The following is a 23,224-nucleotide window of genomic DNA, read 5'->3' as shown; positions in this document are numbered from 1 at the left end:
TCAAAATGAAACATGACTTTTTATGGAACAATCAGTTGCTTGACATTTTAAAGGTTACTAATAGGTATCAAATGTTTTATTGATAGACGAATGTTCAAGGTATAAACCTTTATTAAATTATGAAAACGATTCAAGTTAATGATTATAATAATGTAGCTCAGTGAGTAATTTACATTTATACACAACTTATGCATTACATTATTTTTCCTCTCTGTCTGTACGTCTCTTCTTCTCTCCTCTCTGTTTAGGAATTGTATGATAAAATACAAAAAGATATTCAATGATAAGTTTAGAATGGGAAATTTTAGTGCTGTAAACAGATTTTGTAGCTATCGATAACATGACAAATCGATAAGAAAAATTCTTTAGATCCAGTGTCTCTGATTAAGCAGCATTTATAAGGTTAATTAGGGGTATGATTAATAGTATTACCCAGGTAGATAACAGTCAATGCAAACGAAAGCTTTGCCAAGTTGATTTGAGTGACTAAATTTGGTGGTTAATTTAAAGCAAACGACACTTGTTCGTTTATTTTTGATTCTTTAATTCTTTCCCTTTATCTCAACTGGACCAATCTATTTCTATTTGAATAGAAATAGAAGAACCAGAGTTGAATAATCATTTGTGACAATTAATTTGAGCGCTTGATATCGACTGTTGTCGCATAGTCATCACTTTTTCAATTGTATGGATTAAATTGAAATGTTCTGTTCGAGCTCGACAAGATGAGCCACATTGAGATTCCAGATATCTTCTCAATAGATAAATATATGTATATTGTTCAAGCCTGAAATGTAGATTGAAAAAAAACAATTAGTTTGATATAGATTGGAATTTCATTTAAATGATTACTTGATGGCATCAACTGCTTGTAAATGAGGAATATCCGGATTGTATAAAACAATAGTAATTAATATGCAGACCACTTTGGGATCATTCGTTAAATGGGCAACCAGTGATTGATCAACATCATTTTGAAATGAAGATCCTTCCAATCTCATCTGGCGCTGATTAGTTGCCTGAAAAAAAGATAAAAAGTAAGAAAAATAAAAGAATTAGAATATTAATGTTATGAATTAAAAGATTAAGATTGGGAAAAAGAAGAAATTAAATGCGTATTTGTGAATGAGCAACAATTGGAAATATCCCTTAGTATCAAGTTAACCCTTGATCATCTGATATTAACTGTAGAGTTAGTGTAAAAACTGGTTGTAACTATCCATAGTGATTAATCTGGTTCCCTTAGAAGAGACATAATTGTACATTGTCGTTAATTATGTCAGCCTTATCACAAATTTATATCTTTATTGTATTGAATGATAACCTCGATGGATGCAAACATCAGGTGCTTTTCTTGTTTAATATCTTTGTCCTTAAACGAGATACGGTGAATTACTGAGGAGGCGGGAAAAGTAGCATTCAAGTACACAAAATGTTATCTCATCTACCAGTATAGGGTGTTTTTTTCTGCTTCAATAAAACTTAATCTTTCACAATCACACTAGATAGATTGACTTCTAGGCAGGTGAACTGACGTTTTTTCATCGACATGGAATACTTGAAGTCTTTGCCTTTCTGGTTTACCTAAAATTTTTACCTAAAAGAAACGTTAATTTGAAAGAAATAATAATTTTCAATTACTTGCCAACAGTTAGCACTCAGGTCGGAAGAAAGGTAACTCTTGACGGCTAAAATATTTGGGAAACCAGCTCTGACCAGGGTAATTTGGTCTTGCAGGCATAATTCAGAATAAGATGGTAAACTTCTGCATCCTGAAATTAACTTTTCCAAATAAAGATCGGTGAATCGGGTAACCCCTTCGACTGAGGCCAGTTCACTTCGTGAACTTGATGAAGGTTGATTGAAGAAGTTGAAAGCATGAAATACACAATCAATGGTCGTAATTTCCAGTTGGTTTAGACCGACACCTTCCCGAGAACCTTGCTTCAAATGGCTTGGAGCGAAATTGGCATCCAAAATTTTTCTAATGACTCGAATTTTCAAGTTGCTTTCTTGTTGATTGATACATTGGGTTTCACGAGTCACTATTGGTGGAGCTTTGATCTCACAGGTTTCAACAGGTGGACAAGAGACTAGTTTACGACCATCCACTATTACACCAACTCTAGCACAAGGATTAGAATCAGATGGTAAACTTTGGTTGCACGTTTGACTGGATCTTGTCTCATCGAGATGAGCTCTGTTAATTGTAGAATCAGGTGAAGTTAACCGCGAATTAAGAGCATGACTCTCGACCAAAAATTTAATCAACCAGTCTGGATCATTGGCATAACGTGCGGGTTGCCTGGGTTGTCTTGAGCATGGCAGTCTATTCGTCAGATCAGATGATGAGTTTGATGATAGATTCGATGATGTTGACATAAGACAGGAAGGTTGTCGAAGATCAGAAAATGATGATGATGCCGATGACGATGATGAAGATGATAGTAAAGAAGACAATGAAGGCATGGAAAATTGATTCATTGGGGAAATCCGATTTTGAGATGAACAGCTTGGTATTGATGACATACCAGATGAAGAAAGGGATTCAAAATCTTGAATCGTTCTAGGTGAATTAAATGGATTGATTTGTCTCATTTGATCATCGGCATTGAAACTTCTCCGATTTATTCCAATAGGATTGCGTCTAGCAAAAAAGGAAACATCTTTGGTTGGACTGGGTAAAGGGTGACTTCGATGACAGTCAGACGATCGAGGCTTTTTTTCATCCTCATTTTGGACCCAATCTTTCCGCATACCAACTTTTAGACATTTAACCAGACGACACTTGCGACAAATTTTTCTAGTAACTCGGTCAATATCACAATCATTATTAAATGGACATTGTAACTCCTAAATAATTGAAGCAAAGGGTAACTTACATTAACAATCTTTAAACACGAGCATAAGATGAAAGCGAAAATCGAGGTTGAAAATTTAAAAGATTAGAGATTAACATGGATATTAAATAAAGATGAAACTTACTTCTAATTTATCAGCAGTTCGCCTAAAGAAAGCTTTACAGGGTTCACATGTGAGGACACTAAAGTTGTATCCGATGGCTCTGTCAGAGCAGATACGACAAACATGATAGTTGCTATCATTAGTTGCTGGTGAATTATTTGACATGAATCATTAAATTAATGGGAAACATAAATCAGAAAATAAAATTTGTTGATTACGAATAAAAGTCCAATGTAAGATTAAAATATGTAAATGGTTTTAATGGTGAAATTGGGTATAAAAATGCGTAAAATATTACACTGATACGAAGAAACACAAGAGACAAAGAGTAAAGAAGAAGAGACTGCGATGAATAAAATACCGATTTGTTGCTGTATAATAGCACTGGTGGTGCTAGTAGTAAGAAACACTTTCTTTTCTCTTTCCAACTTAAATAATTATCAATTTTTTTAAATTGATTAAATTGGTCAATTTTGATTAAAAAAAGAAAGAGAAAAGAAAGTGTTTCTTACTACTAGCACCACCAGTGCTATTATACAGCAACAAATTGTATTTGTATTTATCGCAGTCTCTTCTTCTTTACTCTTTGCAAGAGACTTTCTCAACACATGATTGAAGTAACTGCAAAAGTACGCTCAATCAGCTTGTACCCGATTAGCTGTTAATTTACCAGAAATGTTACCAGAGTTTTTTCTTGACGCATGCCCCGATTGAAGAAACATTTACACTGGATTGATACAAAAACAGATAAACAACAATACTTCAACAGGTGATCTTTTTTTTAATAACAACTTTTCACTAACTAAATGTGTGTATAACTGTTACGTACTTTCTCACCCAATGCATTAAAAGCCATCTACGACAGGTAAACTGGAGTAACTTATCACTGAAACAGAGAGATAGACAGATAAACCAGTAAAAAGACAGAGAAAGAGAAGTGGTGAAGAAAGACAGTTGAAGAGTGCTGAAAGCTAACGACTACATAACTGTTGTCTATCAAATCGTGTGAGTTTCAAGTCAAACAGGGCTAGAGAAACTAAAATGAACTTTGATATTGATAAAAATTCTGATACACCAACAGAAAGATAAAACTCTAATGAAGTTTCTTTCTTTTCTCTTTTTCTTTCTGAACAAACAAAATGATTCTCACCAGTTTAACAAGACTTGAAAGTATGTCTTGAAAATAATGAGTAGTACATGTGTTTTCATAATGTCCTCACTTTATCTAATGTCAAAAAGATAATTAATTGATTATTCTATTTAATTGAATACTTCGATTGTCAAGGATTTTCATTTTGTTCATTTAGTTTTCATGCTTTTTATCTATCATTTCATGTAGACAGTTAACCAAAGGTAAGCTGGTTTAACAATAAGGCAAGCTGGTTCATATGAAATGAAGCTGAGGGCACAAAAATTGCACCAGGATTCCTCTTGATTTACTAGATTAGATTATTGTATTTACACAACCTGAGCAATCACAATTTACTAACGAGTGCTATGAGAAATATTTCGATTAAAAGTCCAACCATTTTGGTGAAGATGGTGAAGGTTAAGATTGCCATTGACATTTCATTTCAACCAATTTTTCATCTTAATTGAGATACGATAAGCTGCTTCATTTACTGTCTTTGTACAAGAAAAACTTGAGTTGATTCAATTGATGTAAAACTGTCCAAATTCAATTCGTTCTGAACTTTTCAATGTTTTTTTCTCAATGGATGGATTTGCTTATTGGATTTCGTTGAAACTCGTACCGTAAGCTGATCATTCGATCATTGTTATTGGGAATTTTGTTTTTGTTGTTTTTCTGTTTCTTTTGCTGACGCGACACTGAATGTTAGCTTTCTGATGAATTAATTCTTGCATTGGAACTAGAAATGTAAGATTGTTTTTCATATTCTGATGAATTTGGTGTTTATGATATGTTTTACCATGTGAAGGTTTTAGTCCAACACATGATAGTTGAGTTTGTTTTCAGTCGTTTTCTGTGTTAAAAGAGTTTTCTTGAGAATTTTACTCGAATTTCAGGGGATTTGAAACAATGATCAAACAGATAAAGATCCACATTCATCGACATAACTCGAGTAATAGATTTTTCAAACCAACACAGAATTATTGCTAACACGTGTTAATACATTTAATCAGTGTAATATCAATTTTTATCTGCTGAAACTTTTCGGAATTGCCATGATAAGATTAGCATATTCTTAGAATTGCGTTGATATTTTCAGTGCAATGCAATCGAGAACTCACCTGTCGATGATTACCGATCACTTGTGAGCTTGAGAGACATTTCAGTCAATTTAAGTTGATATTATCTGATCGCCAGATTTACTGAAGAAAATCTAAAGATGTATTTTGTTGTAAAACGAGTCTAATCATGACTATCAAGAATAAAAAGCACATTTTGTTACCTTATCTTGAATATGTACGAATCATATTCTCACATATTCACTACATTCACATGTTTTCCTGTCGATCTCTGATGACTACAATTTGAATCGCAAAACGATCCACCATTTTGGTCTCGTTCCAATCTCGAAAACGATATCTCGCACACATCACCGCAATTTAATTTAATGCTTATATCAAAGTTTTTAAAGGTTAATACAAATATGCAAAACTCATTATCCTGATGAAATGTACAATCCAATGAAGTTTTAAAAAAGGCCTCCAAAATCGTATAATCCTTAATTTTCAAAACAACTTGAAAATTTGAAAATGTTTTCAGCGAAATTTTTCCTTCGTTTGTTCCTTTTATCCATCGTTCTCTAAATTTTTCAAAATTGAATGAGACATCAATAAATCACTAGTAGTTTTCCCACAAAAATCATCTAACTTTCGTAGCTTTTTTCGCACTTGTACAATAATTGGCTAGTTTGCACGACCTCCACTGTATTATTGACAAGAATTGTTGGGAAAAGATTATCTCTCTTATCTGGACAAATTGAGATCGATAAATTGAAAAGGGACAAAACTGTATGCGTTGGCATAAAACTTAAGGTTTATGATAAAAAATAAAACATAGATATTGAAAAACCTAGGCAATTAACTGATGAGTTGCGTTGGAAATAAATCTCCAATCTTTCACAGTTTATCAAGTGAATCTTAGGCTTTCAATTCAATTTCCTGAGCGAAACCAAGACATTACAATAACTAAAATCAAACCATTTTACCATTACATTTAGACTCGTTTATATTCACCTTTTAAATTAAGCTTTCAATTGTAAATTGAATTCTTTCATAAATTAACCTAGACTTATGGACTGTCCATTTACCTGTCATCAATAATTTAACTTAAACCCAATTGATTGATAAGTGTTACCAGTTTTTCATTTTCACTTACAAAGTAAGTCTTTTTTGTACGACAAAAGCAATTGAAACTGAAACATTAACTGAAAAGCAATCATGTAAAGCTTGGAAATCTTGTCCATTCTCTTATCTCATTAATGTGTATTATCATAATCATAATTATATTTATTTTATTGCCAAAACCATGATAATATCTCAATGAGCTTTTTAAGGTTCCTCTTGGACTTATCTAGGCACTTCTCCATAGCTTTGCCTCAAACTTTCCTTCAATTATCATTTTCCTCATCATCTTCATCTAGCCATTTGGCATTGTTTCCAAAAGTTCAAGTCTTACCATTTGAACCACCTTTTGACCGCAAGATTAAAACATTTAGCTTTCAATTGTTGACTATTGAAAGCATCTTAACAAATCCAACTTTATTGATCACTTCTTTATTTACCTTTTTCAATTGATGGTCCAATCATTTTTGACCTTTTCATGCTCATTTATATGTATCAATTCATTGACATTATCATTTATTCAAAACCCGTTTTAGTTAGTTAGTTGATTAAATGGGCCTAGAAAAGGTAAACTCAACTGTCAACATTTAAATTGGCAACTCAAATGGCTTATACTTTTTTTCCTGGTTATTTATGACAACTGATCAAGTTTTACAATTCATTATAATTTTGGTAAATTTGAATATTTAACTTTTCTTTCAGCTCTCAGGTAGCCAACATTTTAATTATAAATGTTTATTAAATTACCTTCAATCTAAATCATCAATCAAACTTGGTTCTGCTCTTTCAGTTGCAGAAGCCAAAAGATGAAAAATGGCAGAAAATTTGCTGCTTTTTTACCTGTTTATAAAGTATTAAGAGTTTATTATCAAAATTAAAACCTTAATTTGCATATCATTTATTTACCAACAACAACAAAAGCAACATTAAACTTCCGTTTTCTTCAAGTTATCCATAAAAATTGTAATCATTTAATCATCGTTTCCCTTTTAAATTCTGCCTTTTGAGTTCAAAGTAAAATCTAAATGATTTTATTCAAGACTTGCTATTTGTACCAAATGTTTACCAATTTTTTTTCTGGTAATTACACAGTCTTTCAATGCAATTTTACCTTTGATCTCAAACGGATATGCATAAAATGATTTTACTTTTACAGTTGAACAACAATTTGTAACACACATTTTAATGCTTGGCTTTTGTTTTCTTGTTTCAACCATTTAACAGAAACAGTATTCATGGTTCCGCCATTTGTGCCTTTACCATAAGTGCAGTTGAGAATGCATTTCAAGGGCCTTTCAAACACCAAGACACACCAGGATCAATGTACAAACCTGAACATAACAAAGATGTTGCCTCACAATTTTCATGTAATTCAAATTCTGGTAAAACGGATCAGATTCGTAATCAAGCTGGATATCAGTTGATGGATCGTTCCGTTGGAACATCAGAGGGTCGACCATTGTTGATTGAAAAGGCTCGATTAACGCGCATCGTTGTGGACTCTATATCAACCCTGCATTACTCTCAAGTTACAGTTATGTTTGTATTGACAAACGGATCTCGTTTACGTCGCTATGTTGTCTGGCCTGGATCATTGAAAGCTTGTTTCATTTCTGAATGGAATTTAGATTTACAGACAAATGATTCGGTTCTTTCCATAGCAATGGTTCAATCGGCACATTCAATTTATTTAGGAACAGTTAAATCACTGAAAAAATTGTCGATGTCTAATTGTGATGATCATTTAACAAGAGCTTCTTGCCTGACTTCAGGAGATCCTTATTGTGCTTGGAACAAGATTGAAAATATTTGTACTCGCTTTAACCTTTCCTCATCTCCTGATATTTGGGATCAAAATGAAGATGTAATTTGTACTGAAAGAACGAAGATTGTCGATTGGTCACCTTGGTCTGATTGGAGATTTTGTTCTCGAATAGTAAACGCAAATGAAACCTCACAATGTCAGTGTCGATCTCGATCTTGTCTAACTTTAGCTTGCACTGAACCTGATGAGGTTGAGGTAGCCAATTGTACCGTCAATGGAGGATGGACAGCCTGGTCTCCTTGGACTCAATGTACCACCTCTTGTGGATCAGATGGAACCAAAACACGATCCAGAAGTTGTACCAATCCAAGCCCTCAATATGGTGGGTTACCCTGTGTTGGAGCTTCCTTCGAGAAAATAAAGTGTCTTGACAATCCTCCCTGTACAACCACCACCACTTCAACAACAACACCAGTGTCTACTTATGATGCCGATGGAGAGGACAATGGATGGTCTTCATTCTCTGATTGGGAAGAGTGTCCAGTTAAATGTGGCGGAGGTGTTCAAGTACGTCGTCGTACTTGCTCAGATATGAATCCTGTTGGTAACCGTTGTCGAGGTTGTGACATGGAATGGAGACTTTGCAACACAGAGCCATGTAAAGAAGTACGTCGAACCTTTGAGACACCTTGGTATCGAGTCAATTTCACAGCTGATGGATCGGGTGCAATCGAGGAAAGACTCAAAGTTACTTGTAAAGCGTTCAATTTGGCCGAGGAAACAGATCTTGCCTTGACTCCTAGGCGTGAAGAGCGAACCAGTCCTCTGAGTTGGTCTGAATGTTCAGTTAAATGTGGCAAAGGAGTTCAATTCATGTACACTGGATCAATCTATTTGAAGCGAGCTTGTGATACCAAAGTTGATTGTATTGGCTGGTCATCTTGGTCTAAATGGTCAAATTGTATTAATGGAGAAAGAGTTAGATTTAGATCGTGTAAAAAGGAGAAATGTGAAGGTTCAGAAGAGGAAAGGATTCCTTGTTCATTCAGTTCAGGTGGACCCGTTTTGAATAAGGGATTAAATTCAGTTGGAGATGATTATTCTTCCGAGCCAATTGATAATGATTTGTCATCTAATCAAGGAAAAGGAATGATTGAACCAGGAACAATTGGAGATGAAGAACCAGCTTATCGTCTATCAGGATTTCCCTCTGTTTCAGATTCAACTTCATCTTTAATTGAAGATCCAAATGGCTTTGTTAATAATGTTGATAGCCGTGGTTGGTCAACTGGAAATTTAATTTTATTTGCCTGTTGTGCCTTCATTGTCGGCATTTTATTTGGTACACTTATAACTTATTCAATTATGAGGAGAACACTTAAGGATTCAGATAATTCCAAATTAAGTCTTAAACTGTTTACATCGCAAAATACAAATGATAAAACATGTAATCCGTATGTAACGGCAGATCACTTCAGGATCTCTAATCTTAATCCATCTTCATCTGCCTCAACTTGCCTGTTAAACGGTGTTGGTCGTCCCTCTTCATTAACATCAGCATCTTCACCAATGCTTAACTATAGTCCAACAAGGGAAGCAACTGTGAAAAGAGCTTCAACAATTAGAGCTAAATTAAATTCAGATCAAAACTTTTAAAACCTCCCAGAGCAACTACAAAAACAATCAATCGAGCTGCATCATTGTCATTTATAAATAACCATTAATACATCACCATCATTGCCATCATCATCACATTTTTCACATTATCCCAAAAAAACTCATTGATCATCATGAACCAAGCTTTGTACATATCAAGAGTCGATTTTTTATTCCTAAAATCAATTATTATTACATTTAATATTATCATAGAATGTCAAAAATTTAAACTATCATGAAAAAAAAGAAACATCTTCGGTTCATTTTCAATGGTTCCATGGCCATTGAACAAGTATCAATTGAATCATCATTTGTAGACTAAATTTTATCACCAATACAGTAAAGTACTCGTTTAAGGCAACTTTTTACTTTTCATTCAGGGCAATCTTCACTTTCGCCCTCTAATTTACATATTTGTTGAATACTAACTGAAACACTGAAGTCACTCGATGGCTACTGAGGAAAAAAATTGCCTCAATTGAGTACTTTACTGGACTGTACTGCCAATTTTTGCTTTGCCTGTAATTTTGACACTCTTTACATGTATACACACTGATACTCGATGTTATCATTTCAATAAATAAACTGAACCAGATGTAATATTTGAGAAAATTTAAATGTGTAAATCATTTACCAAAATTATAAATCTCTTTGTTGATACAAAAAAGCAAATACATGCTAATTAGCTAATGAAAAAGACATGCAAGAAACAAAGTAAATTCAGATAACTGTGAGCTATACTGTGAGTTGAAGCTGGAAAAGTCATTGTACTTGTCACTTGATCAATCAACTTTCATAACATTAAAATGAAAACAAGGAAGAATCATGAATATGCTTTTATCTCAAGGTTAATTGACACTGTAATAATATGAATATTAAGCTCATTTTATTTTATCCACTAATCAACATAGTAATCACAGTCACAATAATAATCCAATTAGATTAATGGTGTTTTTTTATTGTGAACTACAACTTATAACCCATCAGCAATTTTACCTTAAAATACAAAAGATGAGGATAAATCTTGTTAATATTATTAGGTTATTTTTATGCAAATCATTTGATGAAAGTGTCATTTATCAATATGTAATAATTTGTGTCATTTATTAATAATTATTACAATGTCAAATAGTTGTTTACTCATTCGATAATGGTAAAAGCTGCTAAAAATATATCACTGGTTCATTAAGTTGGACTCAATTTTAATAAATAATGTGTTGCTGTAAATGTAGCTTTGACCCTTTTTTTTTGGCTGGTAGTGAGTCCATCAAGATTAAATTGTTATTGTTTCAATTTTACAAATGAAAACTAATGCATGGTAACATTTTATCAATACCAACTCGTCAATCAACAACAACAACAGTCAAGGTAGTTGAATAATTTTCAAGTTGATGTTGATGATAAATAAACCTTATTCCTTAGTAGCAGCTCTGGTAATCTTTGTTTTCATCAGCCATAAACAGAGTGAGGTAATAATCCAAGCAAGATGCATAACCAAGCAATTGATAAGTTCATTTATCCAAACAAATGAGAAGGTTTCATCAGCTGTTGCGCCAGTAACTCTGCCAAAATGTTTATTGGTTATTGGATCTGGTTAAATATGAGTTTCCCATGGATGGCTTGTAATTGCTGGGCATCGGGAATGAGGTGAATGATTGAACCAGCTAAGGTTAAGATGACTGGAAAACAAATATCAGCAGATTGGAAACAAATTTTGATTACAGGTAAACACCAGCCAGCACAAAAATGACAAACAGAGATGTATATGGAGTGTGAGTGAGAGTAAACAGCCAAAAGAGTTTAAACGACAAACACAGAGAATAAACAATGTAACCAATTGTAGAGATGACACTTATGCAAGTATAACAAAAGAATTTTGGTTGAGTATGAAAAAATTGTGTATAAATATACATACAAGAGTCTGGTGTATGTATTATTAAAAGGTAAGGTACTTGAAATAGCAAAAGAAAAGATGATAATCCTGGATTTTAAATCCAACCATTTTCCTTAATCATGTGAGCCAGCTCGATGATGTATTTACCTTCCTTGTATTTTTGACTTGACTCAAAGGCATGTTCATATTTCCAGCCCAGCGTTGTCTTACAGCATTCACAGTAAATATCAGCGACTGCATGTAAACCAGTTAATAAAACTCTCTCCTCAGATCGTCCACAGCCAATGTTAACAACCGAATTGAATAGGTAAGCTCTTCCCTGACTTCCTTGGAAAGATTTGGAGATCAGCTCGTCGTGATTTGCTAAATGGGCTCGACAATGGATACAGCAATAAGTTCGCTGACAATTTGGTAAGTAAGCTTGAAATGTTTTCACCATTTCGTTAAAATGTCTATAGAGAGTGAAAGGTAAGAGGGATTATAAAATTATACAAGATACTGGATGTTAAAAGATGCAATGATTGAATTGTAAAGAGAAAATAGTAAACAACAAAAGAACTCATCACAATAAAAATCACTGATAAGAGGTTGAGATGAGGGTTGAAGAGGGAGCTTCAGGTGGAGAAACCAAAACAAAACAAAGAAAAACAGATTTTCATTTTTTTTCCTTCCCTTTCCAACCACTAGTGACATCACACTCCGTCGGACAAAACTAACTTATTAAGATGATTCTGTTTTCCAGTGAACGATTATTATAGATGAACTGGTTACATGGTTGAAGAAAGAATGAAAGAAAACTGGTTACTCAAACTCGGTTACTTTTCATGGCAACAAACCAACTATAAAATGGGTTCTTTCAGATGAAAACTGAATCAAAAGGAAAAGAGAGAAAAGGTCAAGTTTTCTCCTCAACTGGTAGATGGCATTGAACAGTCTAAGGTTCACAAATTTGCCTCAATTCGGGTGAAAATATTGTCCGTGGAACACACAATCGATGAAAAGTAACTGCGGTAAAATGTACCTTTAAAGCAAAGGAAAAAGTCGATTAACCAAAATTTCTCATAAAAAATAGAGACTTGATGTTTGCTCACTTGTTTGGTTAGCAAAACCAGTGTTATTGTTTACTTCCCCCTCAGTTACAAGTAACCAGTTACTTCATAGTTACGAATGTTTTCCGCCAAATTTGAAAATGAATCCATCGATTTATTTGAAATTTTACTTTATTTTCAATTCATCTTTTCAATGTAACCAACAAGTAACTGGTTACAGTAGCCATATTTGATTATTTTGATCGTCCATTTAACCAAATAACAGGTAGAAGCCACGAAGTATCTAGTAAAGAGTTGAACAGATGATGAGGGAAACCGGTTTTAACGGACAAAAAGCCAACCTTGGGATGAAGCAAATGATAATTCATATGATTCTTCCTTGTTTGTGTTTTCATGTTATGAAAGTTGATTGATCAAGTGACAAGTACAATGACTTTTCCAGCTTCAACTCACAGTATAGCTCACAGTTAGATGAAGTTACTTTGTTTTTTGCATGTCCCTTTCATTACCAAATCAATAAGTAACAGCTATTTTCAATCAACAAAAAGACGATTATTTTTGTAAATAAATTCTGAGTTTAAATTTCCCTTAAATCTGGTTCAGTTCATCTATTAAAGTAACCCAAATCTCAGCATTGGGATTAAATGATATTGATCTTGATTATGGATGAGGCCAAGTAGCACAAGTAATCATGAACTTGAATAATCAACCATTATAAATTGAACATTATAAGTGTGACTTTATTTGTACAATTTTGTTTGTTTGCTTGGATATTAGATGTTCAATTCAATTTCAAGATTCTCATCAAAATTCATTTGGTTACAATTTTTACCATAAATCTGAGGAAAGCTTGAAAGGCAAAGATAAATCTTGACTAACCAACATTGTTGAACAAAAATAGATCATCTATTCGAGAAGTAATAATTACTTTAGCCATCTTTTTCTGTGATTATTTTTATCTTGTTGCTTTCATTAAACTCCTCCATTGTGCTAATATCTAAGCTCGACTCTTCTGGCTATGAGACTCTTTACTGGAACCACTTTAAACAGTTTGGTACAATTGATAACAAATATTGGTACATGTTATCGAAGATGCTCTGTATAGATTGTTCAGTAAAGGAGAATCATGGAAATCACAAGGCTAATAATGAACAATGTCCCAGTCAAATGACTTGTTTTTGATTCATTGGGTTCATCTTCACACAAAAGCCAAGTGACTCGAAATTAAACCATTGTTATTATCAGGTTGGAGTAAAGAGAGGTGTTAAATTGTTTCTATTAATACAATATTGAACAGTATTATTAATTTATTGTTTGTATTAAAATTTACTTTGTCTCGAAACATTTCATTGAAAACGAAGAGTCAATCAACTTAAGGTAATCTTTTGATAGCGCCTCACTATTATTGATTTCCCTATTGAATATCATTAATCTTCGAGCAATTAATCTCAATTCTGATTGTCTCAAACCATTTTGTTGGTAATTTTTTGTTAGCAAAAGGGAAAGTAATTAGCTATTTTGATGGCTCGAAAATGTATGCACAATGCAGTATGTACATTTAGGGCTAAATGAGGAAAATTTTCAGTTTTATTTTCCCAATTAAATGTTTAGTCGTTCACTTTTGTCAGTAATGATGAAAATTTTGAGCAGTCACTTGAAATCTCTGAGCATTTAAGATCATTCAGTATTGGTGAGGCCGAGGGACTAATGATTAGCAAGAAGTTATGGAAATTGTTGCAGGAAATGGAAAGCAATGAACATCAAGATAATATTGCAGAATACAGACGATAGTAATGAATTATCAAGAATTTATTCTTATGCCCAAAAAGTTCAATAAAGCTGCAGCCATACAGAGAATTGTTCAACACCTCTTTAGATTAAAAAATATCAAAGTAAAATCTCTTCTAAATAATAGCCGACAGTCAGCCGACTTGATGGGAAATAACCTTTTGCTCTTAAGAAATCAAAGTCCAAAAACCCAAACTGTATTTTCAATAAACTGCCATATAAAGTTTAAAATTGGTATCAATTGTCGATGAAAAAATATGGCAAAACCAAAAGTTGACCAGAAACTTGACTAAATCCATGAAAATCGCAAGATTCCAAGTATTACATATGCAAAGGCAAAAGGAAGCATTTGATACTTTAACTGTAGTTATAAGAAAAGTCCAATATGTGCAAAAAGACGGTCATATTTGTCAATATCAAATCAATAAAAACATTGTTTAGTTTTCGTAAGCATTTGCACAAAATTAGGCCTCAGTTTCCAATAAACTCACCAGAGGACGCCAAACTCGTAACTTAAAGTACAGGGTTGACAATTTATTCTGGAGAGACTTTGAAAGCGTTTTAATTTTAAACTACTTAATCGAATTAGAAGATTCAAAAGGCATCTTGTAGACAAAATAAAGAGGATTAAGATGAGATGAAATTCGGCGTTAAATTTTGTTAGGAAAAGGTCATTTTTGCTATTTTACGAAAAAGTGTCATTTCAATATGGTTTTAGATTTTGAAACAAGAAGAAAAATTATTTCAACTTATTATTTATGTGGTCAAAATGAGTATCAAACTCACAAGAAATTATTGCTTGAATTGAAAAAAAATTGTCCATCTAAATCATCAATTCATCGTGTTGTGCGAACCTGGGAAAATTCAAATGGTGAAAAGGTCAAAATTCAACGATCTCGACATGTTTTGACTCCAGAAAAACTCAATGAAATTTCAGCATCTGTTACTGATAAACCTGAACTTTCTGATGTTCGTCGTGCTAATGAACTGAAAATTTCTAAATCATCTCTTCGAAACGGTAGGAAAATTTTATCAATTAAAGCTTATAAACTCAGAACGGTTCATGAATTGAAACCTGAAGATAATGAAAAACGAATGCGATTTTGCTCCTGGTTAGTTGATTTTTTCAAATGTGAACAGAATAGGTCAATGATAATCTTTTCAGATGAAGCATATATTGAGCTTAATCCACCTAGAAATTCTCAAAACAATCGATATTATTCAACAGTGAAACCAAAAATTTTTCAGGCTAAAAAACATTTCCCTAAAAAGTTAGGAATTTGGGCAGGATTATCTGGTAAAAAACTTTTTGGACCAATATTTTTTGAAAATGTCAGGATTAATTCTGAATATTACATATCTTTGATTAAAGAATTCATTAACATGATACCGAGAAATCAGAAAAATAAGGTTTACTTTCAACAAGATGGAGCTCGAGCTCACACAAGTAGAGCATCAATTGAGTTTTTGAAAAAACATTTTGGAAAAAGATTAATTTCTCAGAATTCTGAGTTATCATGGCCACCTAGATCATGCGATCTGAATCCATTAGATTTTTACCTTTGGGGTCATCTAAAATCTCATCTTTCATATCAAAAATTTTCTACTATTGATGAATTGAAAGCAATAATTTTGAACTTTTTTTCCTCCATAAACGCTCAAGATTTGTCAAAGGTTATCGATAATCTGAACAAAAGAGCTGAAATTTGCATTACACAAGAAGGTGGCCACATTGAAAATGTAATGAATTAAATTCTCTAAGTCTGATGATCAATTTGAGCCCTCATACAAGTAATAAAGTTTAATATTTCAAAAAATATATCAATTCAAAGTCTCTCCAGAATAAATTGTCAACCCTGTATAACTTCAGTTTTCAATTTAATTCAATTCAATTTAAGCTCCAATAAATCTTGTTATTCAAACATAAATGTTGTTGTCGTATTATTTCATTTTTTTGTAAACGGTTGTGGAAGCCATAACCGGCAGTGACCTGCAAATGCAGCGGCCCGGTTTACTCTGAACGGGTTCTCCCAAATGGGTTCATTCTGCATAATATCGAGTGAATCCGTTCGGGATTAGCGGCCTCCTTATTCCTGTAATGAGGTAAAATGAAATGAAATAACAAATGTATAAAGTTGATTGAAATGATTGAGTGTTGACCTGAGCATTTGACTGTAGTTTACCTTACATTTGGTTGATTCTCGAGTTTTCTTAACTCGAGCTTTTTTTACCAGTCAATAATTAATGAGCCAAATTGGTAGCAAATGCATAAATTGATCAATTACCAAATCAGTTATTCAACTGTCAGATGCTTTCGTTTATGTTAAACAAGAATGTCTTGACAAATTGAAAGGTAAAACGTTGGCACTCAGTAAACAAAGTATCAAATCAGCCTTCTGAATCTAATATTAGTCTCTCAATGTTTCCTGTTAAAAGGTAAAAAACTAAGTAACTATGTTGATGTGATTTAAGTGTAACGGAAGGATAAATTATTGATTGTCATTAACTTTTCAACAAAATGAATCAAAATACCAAACTTAATCAAGTAAAACCCAAGTTACCTATTACCCTTAAACCAAGTATTAATAGACTTAAATTAAGTAGCATTTAACCTAAAAATGAACACATTTCAATGAAAGTCTCACTCCTAATCAACTATCAATATTTAGCGCAAAAAAGCTTATAACCAAATTTTTCTTTTCCAAATGGTTAACAATAAAAAAAATTAACAATTAAAATGAGAAATCTTTTTTAATGAAAACTTATTGAAATGATCTTCAGATAAAATGATGAAGAGACAGGGAAGGGAGTAAAAGTGACTCCAAACAACAATCAACTAACAAGTATTTTTGCATTCCCATCACTTTGATCAGCAACATGATCATGCTCAGACTTTTTTGTGCTGAATTTTTGTTGAAATGAACAAAAGTTGCCCGGTAACACCCTATAAACTCATTTTAAGGTCAGTTGAACAGTGAAACAGTCTCATCACCGTATTCATTTTAGACTTAAAACAGCAGCAAAATATTGTTTCAATAATAAATTTTCAATCAAAATAACTTTCAACTTTAAAGCAAAAATTGGAAAAGAAGAGTAAAGGAGAAGAAGAGAAAAAAAGTTGAACAGAAAAAGACTGAAAAAGCAAGAATATTCAGAATATATATTCAACAAAATTCATTCCAACATCAAGTTTATCAATTCCAATTGACTCTGATTATTCTGTTCATCTTCAGTGATTTAATCAAAAACTCACCAAACACAAGTCAAAATTCATCCTTCATCTGTGGTCATTTTGTATTCCTTCATTTGTGATCAATTGATTGAAACAAGTTCAACTGTAAATCACGTTTTCCACCATTTCACCTGGAATTATCACAATAAAGACTGATTAACTTTGAACCTTTCTTTTTTTGTAATCATTTTCATCATTTGTTCACCTTTAACCATCAAAGTGACCATCGTTGGTTGAGTAAAACTTGAACACTTTTCAACTCATCATTTTCATCATTTATCCATCTTCACCTTCCTCTTCATCAATCATGTTACTTTGGATTCGATTAGCTCTATTCCTAGTTTTAACCTGTTCAATATGTTCTTATGGTAAAGTACTTATCAAGCGAACTCATGAAGACCAATCGGTAAGCATTTAACTCAACTTCAAGACCATTTACGATTGAAGACCAAACTGAATTCACTTGTTTGATTAAGAATCAGCATTTTGTAAAACTTCAATTATCTTGAAAAGAAGACAAATTTTCAACTCTTTATGTTTCTTGATCGGTAGTTGACCTATTCATTTGGTCATATCAAATTTATCCAAATGTTTGTAAAGTAATTAGGAATGAAATTAAATACGAAAAGTGATGAAAATAATGGAATGAGGAAAAAAGAAGAAAAAATGAGAAAAGAAAAGGAATTAAGGGAAAAAGAATAAAATTTTCATTATTATCGTTATTGTGATTATAACAAAGGATTCCAAGCAAATGCGCTAAAATGCCATCAATTTGGTTGAAAATAATATTTATTTCAAATCAATAATTGAAGTTACATTTGATTGTTGTTAACAAAAGGGAAATGTTGAGCAAAAATGTCGACTCTTTAATGTTTAATGGAATGACTTGGTTACAGTTTATTAATATCACAATAATTGTCATTATTCAATCTTCATTTTCATCATTTTCATCATTTTTACTTTTTTTCCGAATCTTCATCTCTGTTCATTTGAAGAAAGCTTTTCCAATGGATCGAGAAAAGCAAACAAATTGATAAAAAGTTGCTATTTATAATGTTGATCAATAAGATGTAAAAAGTAGTCTAAAGTCAATTAAGATGGCAAAACAAGCATCAATTGAATTAACAGGGAGAAACGCCTGAAAATGAATCATCAGATTCTTGATCAAACTTGAATATAAAGAATTAATCTGAATGAAATTGAACTCTTAAGCCAACTAATTTTCTGCATTTTTTCTTCTTCTTTTAATCAAAATCTTTCCAGGAGTTACCTGAATGTTGGAATGATAATTCTGCATGTTCTTATGTTGAACTGAATAGCATGGGAATCAGTGTACAGAATATTTGCCGTTGTAAGAATTTCAATTCATGTCCAGATCAATTTGACCGTTATGATGGCCGAACAATTGTCCACGGGATTGGACAATATAAGGTAACAACAAAAATCCAAAAATCCTGAAATCTAAACATTCTCAAAATAGAAACAAATAAATCCTTTTAATTGGAGTTTCTTTGCTAATTTTGTCATTAAATGTTATAAAAGAATCGAAACTTTGTTTCTAATAATAATCACAAAGATTATTTAGTTAATTAAGCGACAATTAAACATGAAAATCGTCAACATTTAAACCAAAAAAACAGGGAAATAATTAGAATCTTTATTCAAAGAAAACTCGACTCGAGATTTTCGTTCAACTCAAAGTCACTCATCAATTCATTATTATTTATATAATTAAAGTTGCTGTTAATAGAGCAAATGATTGACTGATTTTAGATTTGAAAATGATTATGAGATTAAGAAAGTTGGTTGAATGAACAAACTGAATAATCTGAGAATTTTCTCAGGTAAACTTTCTTTTCTTCTTTTGCTTGCCATCAAATGAGTCAAATTAATTGACTGTAAACTGACAATCATAATTTACTCTTCCATTGACCTGATTGAGCTTTCCACTTTCATCATGAAGCCGGAAGTTGATTACATGATAATAAAGTGAACTTTGAAACAAATTTTCCTCTTTACTCTTGTGGCAAAATTTCATATTCAACTTTCATTCTCATCAAGTAGATAATCAGATTTTGGAGTTTACCTTTATTTAGAAGTGTTTAACAACGAAATAAATCGTTTGATATTAAAATAATTTCCAATCAATTAAACATTAATATCGTCATTAACACGATTGCCTTTTAATGGAAATTATTTTTCACTCAAAAGTGCTTTTCAAAAGTTAAATTGAAAACTTTTCAACTTTACTATCAATCCAAAGGGAGTTCACTTTGAGTTCATATTTTTATATTAAAAATAACTATAAATAATGTCTTAATATGAGCGTCTATTCATGGAGTAATAATGATCAATAACATTGAATGCTTTTTCACTTTAGTTAAAATTTATTTTCATTTTTTGAGAAAATTTTTCTCAATTAAAATAGTCAAATTTCAATGTACAACATTTTGCATTAAAATTCACTATTTATCTTAATTCCCTTCAATTCAGATATTAATTTGAAACAGATTTTTAATGTTAAAATAAATGCTTGTCAGGATTAAACTTCAGTCATTGGCATTGGCTTTAGTTAAAGCTCAAGTTTATAAGCTTAAAAAATTAAATTCTCAGTTGAAGTTAACATGAGAATGTAAAGTGAAATGTTCATTAGCATCAAATCAACTATTTTCACCAAATTCATCATCAAGTTCGCCCTCAATTTTCATCAAACTCAACCTTTTTTCAAGTTTATCAATCTTTTGATTTTGATGCGTTAAAAGTATTCTGATCTCATTTAATGAATACATTTGCAAAATGCCTTTTAACTTTCATTTCATTTTTAAAACTTCAATAATGCTATTTGACTCAATTTTTGAAACTATTCATTCTGTTTCAGTGATAAGTTTCGAGTTTTAATTTTCTTCTTTGAAAAATATTCTGATGAACATTTTTCAGAAGCAATTCACTTTGGATTATCCAATTTACATGAAATTCAGCCAAGTTAATGAATATCATCTTATTAGGGATTGAGTCAAAATCTAGTTACATGTTTGTTTGGTAGATTTGATGGAAACTTTGAAGCCTCGAGAAAACTGAATAATCAACTTTTCTTGGTTAATCTAGATTCATTCTGAAATGTTGATTATCATGTAATGAGTTAACAGGGTATCAAGACATCAAATCAACTGTGATGAACCAAAATAGAACCAAATCAAGTTGTTGTCAGAACTTGAATCATTATTAATAGCACAGGAAGCGATTGAGCTTTGATTGAAACATGAGGTTAAGCTTGTGAGGAACAAATCAAATCAAAAAGGTGAAAATATTTGGACAAAGATTTGTAACAAGTTTATCAATTTCTGTTAACAATAATCCAAAATAAATTGACGATATGAGCTCAACATGATTTGATCGGATCAATCAGGGAAGGCAATTTTATTCAAACTACGATTGAAACAATTTAAACATTTTATTGTCAACATTTTCCTTCGACTTTTATTTAATCTCATTTCCCATCTTTTCTCATTACAGTACTGTGAAGAGGCACCTCGATTGAGGCCTTGTTCCAGCCATGATATAGCTCTCGTTATTACCTCTGAATCAAATCTTGAAACAGAAACAACTGATTACAAGTTACAGTGTTTGTGTCCAAAAAATAATATTTTTGTACTCAATTCGACTCACTTGCGAGATGTTGATGGACTTACTATTGACGCATTTTTATTTAATTGTAAATCGGTAAGTTAACACTCGATCCCCAAACTCACCTTCATCAACCTCACCTTCATCAAACTCTTCATCAAAATTCTGAATGAACACAAGAAAGATAAATATTAGCTGAAGATGTTAGTTTCAACAAGATCAGTGCAAATGCTTTCTTTTATTAATATCCAAGTGAATAAGTTTTCTTTGTTCGAGCAAACTTTTTTACAAACACTTTTTTCAATAAACATGATAGTTTGAACTTTCCAGATTATCCATTCATAAAGTATTTTAATGGATAAGAATAGAAGAGCAAAAAGTGTATTTTTACCATCATTTTAGCTTGTTCCACTTCTAATCATTCTAATCGTTTCCATGATCAGCTGGATTGCTGGCAATTGAATGAATTATTTTTATCCAAATGGAAGAAATGAGTTGTGCAAAAACGATTCCAAATTTGATTTGATTCCGTTAGTGTCAATTAGCATTCAAGTGTGCACAACAAGATTGTTTATTCATGTTAATCTAAATGTTTACATTCATTGACATTCAAATTTGAATACAAGTTTAACTTTCACTTGATTAAGTCAAACATTTTTTTCTCTCTTCTTTCCATTTCCATTGAAATTCAGCCTGAAATTTGTGGATTTCGACAGCCTTGCATGACAATAACCCAAACACCGTATACATACTTTGAAAAAAAAGTTTGCAACTGTCCAATGGATTCCTTTTGTCCAACCGATTTACGATATGCTTACCAATCAACCATCAGCCAGTTTAATCGAGGATCAGCGTTTTATATGCACTGTATTTAACACTCTGGACATTTTAACCTCTTCAAATGAAACAGTGGATTCGGCGGTTGCAAGTGACCAGAAAACACCATCAGATTGAAACCTTTTTTTCTCTCTCTTCTCTAGTCTTTGGATCAAAAGTCAACAGTAACAAAAACAAGATCATCTTTCATCTCATCAACTTGTTCATCTTTTTATTTCCCTTGTAATCATCCTTTTCATTCCAATTGCCATCAAACAACATAAAATTTACAATCAGTTGCTTTCACTTTGATCGTTGCAAACCATCAAACAAGAGCCAGTGAAATCCACCAAAATTGTATTCCAAATCCCTTCAGAAGAAAAAAAACTTTTCATTTTCATCATTTTTTCCTTTGACCATGAAAAATTGTGTTTTACAGTAAAAAAGAAGCAAATCTAAAATTGATAAACTTGTAAAGAAAATTCTGCATTCATTTTAAACGATTAACATTATTAATTTATCCCTTTCAAGTTTCCTCCACTTTACCCTTTTCCATTACCATTATTATTAGACTGGTAAGATTAATTTGACACCAAATTTGAAATCAGAACTGAATCCAGCAACTAAACTGTTCACTTCAATGGCTCGTTTTGTGTTTCTTTTTGTAAATATTAAAATAATTCATTATTTATTACTTTCTCACCCTCACAATTATGTAATAGATAACTTAATAGTGTATTCATCACATTATTTATATATAAATATATATATATGACAAAAAATACTCCAAACTCTGGCTAATAATCATTAACCTTTTCTGGTTCAACTTTGGGTTATCGCGTTAAAACAACATTCAAATATGGAAATGTGTAAATCATTTTTGCTCCATTTAAATCTAAATTGTCTTTTCAGGTTTCACCTGAACATCTGACGATTAATGGTTATTGGTTTAACCATTAATCATTTTACTAGATCAATGGTGTTAGATTTGCATAATTAGTCTTTAATATGGCAATTACAATTGTTTAGTTTAATGGATTGCCTAATTTGTTTTGGGTTAAAGTTTCTGGTCAAATTGCTTGACTCATTATTATTAGGTTAAGGTTCATTTGGAGTAAAAGTTG

General features: G+C 32.0%; 4 protein-coding genes across 8 annotated transcripts in view; 2 read left to right on the top strand and 2 right to left on the bottom strand.

Moving 5' to 3' along the window:
- The window catches only part of LOC107361609 (semaphorin 5c-like), a 40,718-nt gene extending 30,409 nt beyond the window's left edge, over positions 1-10,309 (top strand). Inside the window, exon 4 of the mRNA XM_015928450.2 lies at positions 7,501-10,309. Coding sequence (XP_015783936.2) covers positions 7,501-9,697 — 2,197 coding nt within the window. The 3' untranslated portion in view covers positions 9,698-10,309. The remainder of the gene's footprint in view (positions 1-7,500) is intronic.
- Positions 94-3,615, bottom strand: LOC107361627 (nuclear hormone receptor family member nhr-8). 4 transcript variants are annotated; one of them, XM_089267737.1, is made up of 5 exons: positions 3,548-3,615; positions 2,986-3,263; positions 1,642-2,853; positions 853-1,019; positions 94-787 (listed from the first exon to the last, which is right to left on the bottom strand). In XM_089267737.1, the coding sequence occupies exons 2-5, from the start codon at positions 3,127-3,129 to the stop codon at positions 619-621; spliced, it is 1,692 nt and encodes a 563-aa protein (XP_089123863.1). In that variant the 5' UTR covers positions 3,130-3,263; positions 3,548-3,615; the 3' UTR covers positions 94-618. The 4 variants fall into 4 exon arrangements, 3 of the variants coding, with proteins under 3 accessions (XP_089123863.1, XP_089123864.1, XP_015783958.2); XR_001568538.3 differs by lacking the exon at positions 3,548-3,615 and having other exon boundaries at positions 1,646-2,853; positions 2,986-3,287; XM_089267738.1 differs by lacking the exon at positions 3,548-3,615 and having other exon boundaries at positions 1,642-2,891; positions 2,986-3,287.
- Positions 10,310-10,772: 463 nt separating the features above from the next.
- Positions 10,773-12,692, bottom strand: Ypel (Yippee-like). 2 transcript variants are annotated; one of them, XM_089267739.1, is made up of 2 exons: positions 12,309-12,692; positions 10,773-12,043 (listed from the first exon to the last, which is right to left on the bottom strand). In XM_089267739.1, the coding sequence occupies exon 2, from the start codon at positions 12,028-12,030 to the stop codon at positions 11,686-11,688; it is 345 nt and encodes a 114-aa protein (XP_089123865.1). In that variant the 5' UTR covers positions 12,031-12,043; positions 12,309-12,692; the 3' UTR covers positions 10,773-11,685. The 2 variants fall into 2 exon arrangements, 1 of the variants encoding a protein (XP_089123865.1); XR_016198823.1 differs by having other exon boundaries at positions 11,407-11,548; positions 11,613-12,684.
- A 4,709-nt stretch (positions 12,693-17,401) lies between these two features.
- Positions 17,402-22,884, top strand: LOC107360059 (U-scoloptoxin(11)-Sm5a-like). Its single transcript, XM_015926683.3, has 4 exons — positions 17,402-18,066; positions 18,924-19,091; positions 21,174-21,380; positions 21,977-22,884. Exons 1-4 carry the CDS (start codon positions 17,968-17,970, stop codon positions 22,157-22,159), a joined length of 657 nt encoding a protein of 218 aa, XP_015782169.1. The 5' UTR covers positions 17,402-17,967; the 3' UTR covers positions 22,160-22,884.
- The last annotated feature ends 340 nt before the right edge of the window (positions 22,885-23,224 follow it).

Source organism: Tetranychus urticae, chromosome 2, assembly GCF_039701765.1.
Source record: "Tetranychus urticae isolate SD_2017Ah chromosome 2, NJAU_TeUrti_SD_1.0, whole genome shotgun sequence".
Classification (NCBI taxonomy): domain Eukaryota; kingdom Metazoa; phylum Arthropoda; class Arachnida; order Trombidiformes; family Tetranychidae; genus Tetranychus; species Tetranychus urticae.
This window is presented reverse-complemented; position numbering and strand designations above follow the sequence as displayed.